General features: G+C 34.0%; 1 protein-coding gene across 1 annotated transcript; it reads left to right on the forward strand.

Moving 5' to 3' along the window:
• The first annotated feature begins 4,228 nt into the window (after nucleotides 1-4,228).
• Nucleotides 4,229-7,692, forward strand: LOC130744735 (homeobox-leucine zipper protein PROTODERMAL FACTOR 2-like). Its single transcript, XM_057596895.1, has 10 exons — nucleotides 4,229-4,479; nucleotides 4,564-4,681; nucleotides 4,810-4,998; nucleotides 5,103-5,543; nucleotides 5,646-5,747; nucleotides 5,889-6,089; nucleotides 6,186-6,360; nucleotides 6,479-6,759; nucleotides 7,135-7,230; nucleotides 7,330-7,692. Exons 1-10 carry the CDS (start codon nucleotides 4,229-4,231, stop codon nucleotides 7,690-7,692), a joined length of 2,217 nt encoding a protein of 738 aa, XP_057452878.1.
• Nucleotides 7,693-12,549: the final 4,857 nt, after the last annotated feature.

Genomic DNA, 12,549 nt, shown 5'->3' on the forward strand with positions numbered 1-12,549 from the left:
TGGAAGAGATACCCACAAAAACATGTTCTGGCCCATAAATAAAAGTTGAATCTGTCAGAGTGGTGCTAAGCGCCATTTTCTAGTGCTAAGCACCCCTGTTACTTCCCCCTTGGGTTTTCTCCACCGCCTTTGGTGCTAAGCGCCACTTTTTGGCGCTAAGCGCCATGGTCTTTTTGCCAGAATGGTGCTAAGCACCATTTCCTCGTGCTAAGCATCAAGCCCTCAAATCTTCATTTTCTTAATTCCAACTTGGCTCTTCCTTGAATTTCTTCCCTACATCAAAACTCCAAGTTAGAACATGAAATTAATGATATTTTCACTATATTTATGCTAAAGCTAAATATGTACTAAGTTAACTCGTTTGGGGAGTATAATGATAAAAAAATGCAAGCATACAAGTCAAATAAGTGCTTAAAATGATATCCAAACATACGTAAAATGAGCACTTATCAACGGACCGCCCCAATTCAACTGGAAAAGTGTCCAAGCAACCTGACAAAGGGGCTGGGATAAAGTACATAAGTACAACGACACTAAGGTAGACGTGCGCTTGGAAGCTCTTCTTAACGAACTCCTCTTATACTTGCAGAGACTCTGAACACATACATCGAGCATATGAATATATGTTCATTCGTTCATTTATGTAAGATGTTATTCATTCTTATTATTTCCTGAGTTCTTCTGAGACCCGTGGATTCTATCTTTTCGCATTCATTGTCTTGAGCGTCAAAGTGTCTTCTGGAGGTACTCCTTCCTACGCTTGAGGCCTTGAGAGGAGTCTTCGAGTTGTACAACGTGGAATCCTTCTCTAAGAAAGCAAATTCAAAGAAACATTCGTAGATTTTTTAACAGTACATTGAATCTATGCAAATAGCATACGCAATGAATTTTAGGTTGTTTCTCTCGACACTAAAGGGATAAGCCTTGCGATGATTCAAATCACTTACATACTTGAGTTCATCAATGACATTTTTAAAAACATTGGTGGACCCATTGGCGACCATTTTTTCAAGAAATGAAATGTTGGAATCCAAGTTTTCTATACTGGTTTAAAGATGGGCATTCTTCTTTTCATCGGCTTGCAGAAGGACAACAACAAGTTTCACCCCGTCCTTCGAAAGAGAGAGCTCCTGGCCAAGAAGTCATTTTGCTTCTCCAATTTGGAGAGTTCCTTGGTCAGAGAGTCTTTATCCTTAGATAACTTGGAAATGAAGGAAACATGAGACTAAAGGACCTTGATTTCTCGAGTGAGTTTTTGGTTTTCATCTTCCAGATGATTCAGTCGAAGGGTCAACTCCTTGTTCCGTTCGAAGCGACTTTAAATCTCAAAGCCTTCTCAAATAAATGATGATCAAATGTCGAGAAAATTCATTCTTAAAGTGGTAGGTAGAGGCCGCAAATAATAAAGAATCGTGAATCATTGAGTCCACAGAAGCGACAGGTCCAGAACCCTTGAGAGTTCCGAGTAGTTTGGTGACTAAATTCTCCATGATTTTCATATAGGAAACACTCCTATTGAAATCGGAGTTCCACTTTTCAATCACTTGTGGAGTAAGAACCGAGAGCATGGCTACCTTATTTCAGGGCTTGGAGGGAGTGGAAGGATATTCTAAACCCTTTTTCAAGCCAACTAGAGCAAAAGAAGATGGAGAACTCGACGAGACAAGGTCGATCCTCAATAAAGTTTTTTATGGGGGTAACCCTCGAGGGATCGGACTCAACTTTAGTTAGAATGATCTCATCCTCGGCATGGTGGTTATCTTCAATCTCTTCTATAAACTTGGAGGGGTCGTGGTTGCTTCCATCGTTTTCCCTAGCATAGTATGCAGTAGGATGAGAACCAATATTGGCTTCAGAGTCCGCAACTGAGGGGTGACCCTGACCAATAACTATACCATCTCCCTGATTTCCACCCTTAATCCTTTCGAAGGCAGGGGATGAGAGTTGAGTGATTTTCTTCTTTGTCATCCGAAAGAGTTATGTGCCTAGACATTTCGGTGGCGGACTTTAAAAAACTGAAAAATTGCATGCTCTTCCTTATAGTTATAGTGACAAGTTCACGAAGGATATGGAGAGGATATTTTGAGAGATTTAATAGTTTCTGGAGGTTTTATTAGACCTAGAAGCATATGTAAGAACTATTTGATGGAGAAAATGAACTTTATAGACTCAATGATTCGAAAACCTTTCATCACAACAAGACAACGTTTCACTAAAAGACGCGTCAAGCGGGAAAGAAGGTGACATTTTAGTTTGGCAGTCACCTCCTAAATGAAATTCATGAGTTAATATGGGCCAGATGAGGGGCATTATACACAAACAAAAGCAGCAATGATTACAACTTAGACTACGAACAAGCAATGACTGAAGAGACTTCGGGCAACCCAAAGGGCCCTCAACAAATCCCAGAAGCTTGACATATCAATAATGACACGCCAAGCTGGGGGCACTCCTAATTTTGGTCGGCTCTCAATTTTATGCAATTGGTTGTGGACGCTTCTTCTTTGGCATATTGAATACATTTAATACACTCTTTAATTACTTGAAGTCACTAGAAGAAAGACAGGGGCATGTTTCGTTATCCGATATTGAACTCACTAACTCAGGATCACGATGAACGTTCTAATCCTTTGTTTTTTCCTTTTTTGTACCACTTTTATAAAAAAACGTAAAAGAATTAATAGGAGCAAAAGTCAGAAGACTCATTAATGTCTTAGCCTATAAGAACACCTATAATAAATATTTTCATTTTGGTACCCATAAATCCATAGCTACATTAATATTCAATCCTCACAAATTTAATACCATTGGATTTATAAATAGAGTTGAGTTGCTTGAGAATTTCACAACATCAAGAGGTAGTATTGCTCTGCTTAGATCGCTGTTTCTCGAGTGGTGTCGATCACACATGGACTTCAGGTGATCTTTCTTTTCTTTAATATCTCCATGTTCTCGCTCCTAATAAACTCTTTCATACAAGATTGAAGCTTGAAAAACAGGCATGTGAATTTCAAAGCATAGAAAAACTAACATTTTTATACTGTATAGGGAAAATAATTTTGGGTTTCTGGTACATCTGCACTCACATTCTCTTCAACCTCAGTTTCACCCACTTTTCTTCTTATCTCTCTCTCTCTTCATTTCCGATCACTTCGCTCACCATGTGTCTCACTTCTCTCTTTTAGGGGTGTTCGCGGTTTTGATTGGATCGGTTTTCAGGGGAAAATCCACCCGATCCATTCCCTTCGATTTTTTCACTTTATCATCCAACCAATTTTTTTCTCTTTTTCAAATCTAAACCAATCCGATCTGATTTTTATTAGTTTGGATTGGATTAGATTTCGGTTTTTTAAAGACGCTGTAAATATCAAAATCAATGAAAAATAATAATTAATTTAAATCATAGAACAATATATTACAAACTAAACAATGAGGGTTTGGAATAAGAAGAATTTTTTTTAGTCATGCATAGTAGATGACATATTTTTCAAATATATGTTCACTTTGATGCATATTTTTCAAATTGTTACTTAAAAGTCTATTTACTGAAATATATCTTCATAAATAAGTACGCTTCATATAATAATTTTAAAACATATATGGACGTAACTGTGTAAATATGAATGATATGATATATGTACAAATAAAATTATATATTTGCAAACATTCGGATTGGATTTGATGAGTTTGATTTTGAAAATCAAATCCAATTCAATAAAAAAATCGATTTTCTCAATTTTGAATCTATTCGGTTTTCGGTTTGATTGAATTTCAGTTTTTTGAATCTATTTTTCAATTTTTATTGGATTGGATCGGTTATGAACACTCCTACTCTTTTTTATTCTTATATTTTTTTGGCCGTGTGGATGGAATTGAGATGTGAATAAATATATATGTATTTTTTTTTGTCCCTGTGTAAGAAATGGTGTAGAAGTCTACTCGCATTAATGGTTGTTGTATATCATTAATTGAATTGATAATTGTGAAATGTTTTTTTCACTTCAATTTTGAAAAATAAAAGATTCCAAATAAGCATACTCTTTACTTATTTATTTTTTGTTTTCACTTATATGTGTGATCATTTAAATCGCGATAATTTCATAAGCTATGTTTTTTTTTCTGAGACCACGGCTAAACCAAACATGCATGATATGTTTTCATGTTTTCTTGATAAAATAAAATCATTTTCACACTTTTTTTATGAAAGCACAGGCGCTTCAGGGAAACAATGTTGAACTTTGAAATTCAACAAGTCGAGCACAACATGTCATCATCCTGGGAAGCACCACTGACTTCATCACAAGGTGAAAACATAAGGAACAGAGGTGGTGATCAACAATCAGCAGTTGCGACTCTTCAGAATGTGGTAGAAGCTCCTCCTGCTTCCAGTGAAGGCGCCCAAGTTCAAGATTCCAACCAAGGAACCATGAGAAAGGGCTATAAACGCCACTCTCATCTCCAGAAAAAAGAAATGGAAAGGTAGGGCTCCAATGTACCTCTTTATTTTAAATAAGACATCTTTGTTTTCTCAAAAAAAATATTTTTGAACTATGCTCTTTTCAGCTTCTTCAAGGAATGCCCTTACCCTAATGAGAAGCAAAGGAGTGAGCTTGGAAATTTGATCGGGCTGAATTCTTCCCAAATCAAGTTTTGGTTCCAAAACAAGCACGTCCAAATGAAGGTAAGGGACATAACCTTTATAAGCTTATACAATAGTTGCATTAAATTTTAACGTGCTTTTCAATGTCAATGTGATTTGTTGTCTCTCTACACGACTCATACTCATTTTCTCTTAATCATACCATGTAGGCTATGAAGGAACGTCATAAGAGTACTCTTTTGATTGCTGAGAATGAAAAGCTTCGTGCTGAGAATTTGAAGTACAAGGAGGCACTGAGTAAGGCTAAGTGCCATGGTTGTGGAGGCTCATGTTCTGTTGGTGAAATGTACTTTACAGAGAAATATTTGAGGTTCGAGAATTCTCAATTGAAAAAAGAGGTACATACCACAAATTTCATCTCTAGACATTTTTCATTTATCATCTTCTTATTTGTTGAAGTAAAATAAGGTCTTGCAACTTTTTTGCTTTGTTTTAATTTCAGATTGAGAATATGGCAACAAAAATTGCTGAAAAACTTGCAGAGACTTCCTTTTCTAACCTGCCACCACTACCTCTCACTCTAGGGCCTTCACGCTCGCTTGATGTTGTTAACTATGTTCCACAGCCAAGCATGGCAATGCAAGTGCATGGTGGCAGTGATTCTCAAAGGTCAATTATCGTAACTCATTTTACTGAATCTGAGAGAGCCTATATTGTGGAGCTTGCGATTTCCGCAATGGAGGAATTTACAAAGATGGCTCATGATGGAGGAACTTTATGGATCCCTGGAATCCATGCTGATATTCTAAATAAACAAGAATATGTTAGGCATTTCAATGTAAGACTAGGTCCAAGACCCTTGGGGTTTAGATCTGAAGCTTCAAGGGAATCCATGACTGTTATCATGAATCCTAATAACCTCATTGAAATCCTTATGGACGTGGTGAGCATTATACTTAATTTCTTCCAAAAATGAAATTTCACCATTTATTAACATTGATATATGTATATATATACTTACTTTTGTGTCGACATCAATTTTCAGAACCAATGGTCAACTATGTTTTCCAACATTGTTTCAAGAGCAAGTATAATTGAAATTCTGTCAATTGGAGGGGCAAGAAACTATGATGGAGCCTTACAAGCGGTGTGCAAATTTTCCTCCTTTTATCTTTTCTTCACCTATCCGAGACCTGATTAATAGGATGTTTGGATCTGTTCTCTCTTCTCTTAGAATCAATTACGGGGAAATCGACCTTTCATGTAATCATTTTTTTGTTCTTTTCAGATGTCAGCAGAGTTCAAGGTGTTGTCACATCTTGTTCCCACTCGTGACAGCTATTTCATAAGATATTGTAAGCATCACCCAGATGGGGCTTGGGTGGTGGTTGATATTTCCTTGGACAATATACGACCCGGTGCTACTACAAGATGCAAAAGACGACCCTCTGGTTGTATGATTCAAGAATTGCCAAATGGTTTCTCAAAGGTGTTACTTCAAATGAAACAGTTTCTTCAATGATTCACCACATTGTTGATAATATATTGTCTTCGAGTATTGAAACCAATTAGTTTTTTTCTTCAGGTTACATGGATTGAACATGTAGAAGTTGAAGACATAGAGGTGCACAATATCTTCAAACATCTAGTTAATTCGGGTTGTGCCTTTGGAGCTAAGCGATGGATAGCAACTTTAGACAGACAATGTGAACGTCTCGCTTACACAATGGCAATAAACAAACAACCAAGGGACAATGGTGGTATGTGACATATTTCCCTTCTCAATTTTTTTGTTCCTTTCATTTTTAAGATCTTATTTGATCAAATTTTAATAAAGGCTTAAACTTCATTGTGAATTTCAATCCTATTATGCATAAGATATAGGGATAACTCCTGAAGGAAGAAAAGGCTTGATGAAGTTGGCAGCGAAAGTTATGCAGAGCTATTGCAACTATGTTGGTGCTTCCCCACCACATGGTTGGACAGTACAGAAAACACCACCAGCTTGTGTTGGTGATGTGAGGATCATGACCAGAAACTATATTGTTGAATCTGGTGCACTTATCGGACTTGTTATTAGTGCTGCAACTTCTTTCTCACTTCCAGTTCCTTCCAAGAGGCTCTTTGATTTTCTTCGAAATGAGAAATCAAGAAACCAGGTACTACATCATTTAAACTAATGCTTACATGATTTTAGTCAGATAAATCTAAATATCTAGAATGTGGGAAAATAAATTAATGTGTACCTCTATGACCGTCGGGGCCCAAATTGGCTTAGAATAAATAAATTGAAGACACATTTAAAATTGTGGGTAATGCTGTTTTTTTTTTGTTAATGGTAATGATGTGTGTGTCGTTCTCATTTGATGTATGTTTCTTGAGCCCATTTATACTCTGGGCTCGCACAAGTCACAACCCACCTAATAAACTTAGAAATTTGCAGTGGTTTCCAATGCCTAAAAGGTTGGTTCTTGGCCTTGATTTGGTTGCTATAATGTATCCATTAAACTTATAAACTTCTTGTTGAATTGTAGTGGGACTTTTTCACACAAGAGGCTCAGGTTCATGAACTGGCACACATAGCAAATGGTCGTGATCCTGGAAACTATGTCTCTTTACTTTGTGCCAATGTAAGTTGGTAGTTTAGTTTAGCGTTTGAAACATCCAATATTATACATTTCACAACAATATATAATTTAACAACCCTTTTTTTGTAAATGACATTGTAGAGTGCAAATGCCAACGAAAGCAGCAAGATCATAGTTCAAGAGAACTGCACTGACTATACAGGCTCATATGTGGTTTATGCTCCTATTAAATTTGATACCATGAATTTAATCTTGAGTGGGTCTAATCCAGATTATGGTACCCTTCTGTCCTCGGGCTTTGCCATTCTTCCTAATGGGCCTGGGCTGAGTGGCGAGCCCATGACTAATGTTGCATCTAGAGGATGTCTTTGTACAATTTCATATCAGACATGGGTTGAAGCAACTCTAACACCACTTCCTCCTGACGTAGTGTCCTCTTTCTGCAATTTGATGAACTACACAGTTGAAAAAATTCAAGCAGCAATGATGAGTATCAACATTTGATTGCTGATAGTAAGCAAATTAATTAACATTCAATATTACATAAATGATTTTACTTTAGTACTTTATTAGGATTGATGTCCATATGCTTAAGTTTAATTAACATTTGTTTTGTGACAGAGGGTCTAAATTGTGTTTCTTCCCTTTGATACAGTTAGTAGACAAAGACATGCTGAGTTCAGAACAAAGGAAACAAGTAAATGAAAGCACCTTAGGAAGGATCTTAGGTTCGAGCATTGACTTTTCCTAATGAAGAAGATGAGAGTAGTTCCAACATAACTTGATTTATTTATCAATGTCTGAATCGAGCCAACCCAAATTGACAGTCTTACTTGTGCGATGCAACAGTTTATTAATATCATATGTAATATTTTTAAGATTTCTGAAAATCATGTTAAGGTTATTTTAGTTTAAATAAAAATAAAGAGTACAAGATAATAAATTAAAAATAGTTGTGTGACGTCATGAAATAGTTAAAAATAATTCTATTATCAAACTTTATTAAATAATTCATTCTAAGTAAAAAAAAAGTCACGTATTGGTAAAAAAAATTAAAAATATATTTCACGCAATTATGTAATATCATTTAACTTTTACTTTACTTTTTAAATTTTGTAACAAAAAACATTTAACTTTAATTTATTGTACTTGCATAACATAATTTTTTACATCGGAAATATAAATTACATCATTCAGGGATTGATTCCCGGATCTTTCCCTCTCAACTCACATCTCTTAATTCTTACTACTTGAGCTATCATTTGGAGCTCATAACATACTTTTTTTGAAATTTAATCACTTTTTCCATTCAAATGTCACTTTGAGTCATTTATTGAAAAACAAATTACACATAATAAGTAGATACACTTTATTATTTTCTTTAAGCAACTATTTTCATCTTTAAAGGAGTTTGAACATCAACTCTCGTACGATTTTTATCATTAATTAGTCACTCAAACAATAAGGTATCGATATATTAGTACAAAAAGAAATTTATCAAATAGTCCCTTAAATATACGCAACTATCATTAAATTTTTCCATGAGGCACAAAATGATAAATTTGAGTGAATTTTTTTATGTTTGACTAGTACTTTTACCCGTGCGATGCACGGGGTTATTCATTTATGTCTATCGTGTATATTTTTTCTTTCTAAATTTGTGTTTTTTTATGTTTATTGATAGAAAATTTATTATGAATTAAAAGAATAAAATTAATTTTAGATATTAGTAAATATAAATTTGTATTCTTTTTCAAGTGATGAATGTATTTGTTTTTATTTTGTAGATGCGGTGAAATTAATTTTTTTGTGATTTTTGTCCTAACTTTTTTTTTTGTATGAGCTTTGATTAAATATGTATTTACCACTACGTTGCGTAATAAGTCTTCGTCTATATGTAAAATATCATCACTTAAATACCCTTAGGACTCTTTCCAAATAAATTATGCCCTTAAACGCAGATATGATAATAGTAATGTAGCAAAAAGTCTTCTAAGATTGTTTGTTGTGCCGCAATGCAAGGCTTCTGTTACTTCATCAATGTATTCTTTATCATCTTCAAGTAAACTCATCGTATAACACACGTCCTTGAATGTGTCATATGTAACTTTATATACTTTTCTTATGTTTAGATTTGAATTCAATCTTTAAAGTTTATATTTTCTAACTTATATATAAACCCCTTGTGTTTTTTTTAATCTTCCTGTGTTTTTCACCCCTGTACTTAAGATTTAACTTTTGGATGTTTTATTGAATAATATTTGCTGATAGAGACTAAGCATGTTAATGAAATATTTTTCAATACTACAAAAAATCAGTTTATTCTATTTTTATTTGTATATATAAAGAATTTGACCCTGAAAAGAAAATAGGACCAATATCCTTAAATTTTTTGTCTAGAAAATATCATTAATAAAAAAATTGAAAATAATAAATCACTTATTATGTAAATCTAACTTGAAGGTTAGAAATTCTTTTTTCATATAATCATTCTAAGAAAAATGTCTTCATGCTAGATCTAACTGAACTTTTTTCAAAAGTATAAACTTTTATTCATTTAGAAAATAAAAATCGAGAAAAAATCTTTCTCAATTTGACAAAGAGTAAAAATATGACATAAAATATATTTATCACACTCAACGAAACATACCTTCACAATTGACAAGAAAAGCCAAATAAAAGGGCGGTCAGCCTACAAAAAAATCTTTAAAAAATTATTCAATGATAATTTAGATGTTAAATGTGTAAGATCAAGATTTGATCAGTGGTTGCATCTCTATATTTTGATGATTACCATTAAGGTTTGTGATGATGAACAATTGTGGTACCCTAACGTTTGTCTTTTTTAGTTGTGACAAACAGGTTCTGAATCTGACTCAAGCCTACTTATTCAGAAGAAGAAGAACCAAGGGATACTAAAAGTGAGCTCTAAAGCGTACCATGTTCGTTCAGAACAGTGGCAAATTCTTCAGAAGTTCTGAAGATACAAGCTCTCAAGAGGTTCTGAAGAACCAGAGTCAGAAGTTCTGAAGACCAAATGTTCCAGTGGAACGGTCCAGAAGTAGAAGACTCAAGTTCTGAAGACCTGCAAGAAGTTGGTTTCGAAGACCCAAGTTATTCTAGCTCTGATGTTCAGAAGTTCTGAAGAACTTGTTCAGAAGCAGAAGTTGCTAGGTCAGAAGAATCCAAGACTTAATCTGACGTTGATCAGAAGCCTCACCAACGTTCATCTGAAGCCTTCTGATCTCAAGTCAACTGGTGAAAGGACAGGTCGCTATCACAGTACAACATCGTACAAGCCTCAGTCTGTCCGCCACCTACCTTGTTCAGCCTAGCAGTCTGATATTACAAGATTGCCACTCCAACGGATAAAACCCTAGCAACGGCTACATAACAAGTCTTGGAGTATATAAAGGCTGAAGAAAGAAGAAATAGACTAAGAAACTTTGCTGAAATCATTCAACTCATACGAACCAATTTCTTAGCATTATTTCTTCACTGTTCTTAAACATCTGAGTTTATTATTAGCTTTTTAGAAGCACTCATTGTAAACCCGAAACCTTTTACACTACATTGTAAAGTTCCTTAAGAGACCAAGGTTGGTCGGATCTTGAGAGGACTGAATCAAGATTGATTCAGTGTTTAGCTAGTCTTAAGAGGATCGGTAGATCAGCTTCTTAAGAGGATACTAGTGAGAAAATCAGTGTATTGTTAGTCACTTAGCAGGTAGCAAAGTGCAGTTGTAACACTCACTGATTTTAGTGAATTGCCTTCATCAGAAGAAGGAAGAAATCACCTTCACCGGTGGACTGGATTAGCTTGAGCTTTTATCTCAAGTGAACCAGGATAAAATACTTGCGTGCTTTACTTCTTATCCTTCAGCACTTTGTTCTTATCCTTGAGTTTTGAAAAAGTTCTAAAAGTATACCCTTTTTTCAAAAACTATATTCAAACCCCCCATTTCTAGTGTTTTTCGCACCTTCAAAATGATATGAATGAATAATTGGGCCATCGAAAAGCAATTTTTCAGGTGTTTCGAGTCCCTTGAGGATGTTCACAAAAACTTCTCAATGCCATACACCAAATTTTTTAAGGATGACAAATAGGCAATTGAAAGATTGAATCAAACTAAGAAGAATGATATAAAGAAACTATATATAAGATGAGAGTTCATAAAGTTTAGTTAGTTGGCTACTTTGAGATGTACAACTTTTTAATGGCTAACATCAAGCCTAACATGAGAAACTTAACATCGGTTACATTATACCTTAGAGAGTAGATCAACCGCAACAATTGACCTCAGATAAGAAGATGTTGACTTCAAATCTTAGATTGGTTTTTCAACCAAGAAGAATGCATTTTTTTTAGAAAGCAAAAGAATGTATTATTCACAACTTTGAAAAACAAAGCTAAAAAAGAGACAAAGCAAGGGGGTGATTATAGTAGAAACAAAAAGCTGACCAAGAAAAATGCATATTGGAAGCATACTGACACAAAAATAGAAAAATAAATCACACAAGAATGAAATCAATAAACATGAAGTCATTGTTCAGGAAATCTTGATCTTACATCCTTCTAGAAAAATCTAAAGAAAAAATAAAGAACAAAACAGAACATGTACACTGTCTAAAAACCGCATTGATTTTTGGTGCAGGATTTACAAAACTTGAAACCTAAAACATAAGCTAGTAACTCACCAATTTCACAGCAACAAAGAAACCCTGCATAGAGTTATGATTTCTAGTCACTGACAACTCAGGAGCCAAAAAATGTAGATGAAGTTAATGGAAAGATATAGACAAATCAAACAAATGAAGAGTATTTATACTTAAAGACTCAACCATGAAGGATATGAAAAGCCCCAACAATTCACTTCCCCATTCCATTCATTGAATAATATTCATTTTAGAATCAATTAAAATTGGAGGAGAAGTTTTGGATAATGAAAAGTCATGAACCATTAATTTAAAAAAGTTGAAACAATTAGAATATTGAAAGATCAATAATTCTTTTAAAGTATTAAAATCATTAAAGTGATCTCAAATTTTAAAATCAATTTCATAATATATGAATTAAAAAAATATATTTTTTAGAAAATGTATAAAAAAAATATAAATATTTGATTGGACAAATGGAGAAATTAAAAGAGAAATAAAGCTACATAAATTCTAAAAATTTAGAATAAATAAAAAACTAAAAAACTATGTGATAACAAAATAACATATTTGTATATCACTCAAAAAATCACATAATAAATAAAAAAAAAAAATTTTTAAAGTATGCATGATTGTTAAAGAATTGTTGATTAACCAAATGGAATATGAAAAATCAATGTTATTAAAAACCACACATTAATTAATG

Source organism: Lotus japonicus, chromosome 3, assembly GCF_012489685.1.
Source record: "Lotus japonicus ecotype B-129 chromosome 3, LjGifu_v1.2".
NCBI classification, from domain to species: domain Eukaryota; kingdom Viridiplantae; phylum Streptophyta; class Magnoliopsida; order Fabales; family Fabaceae; genus Lotus; species Lotus japonicus.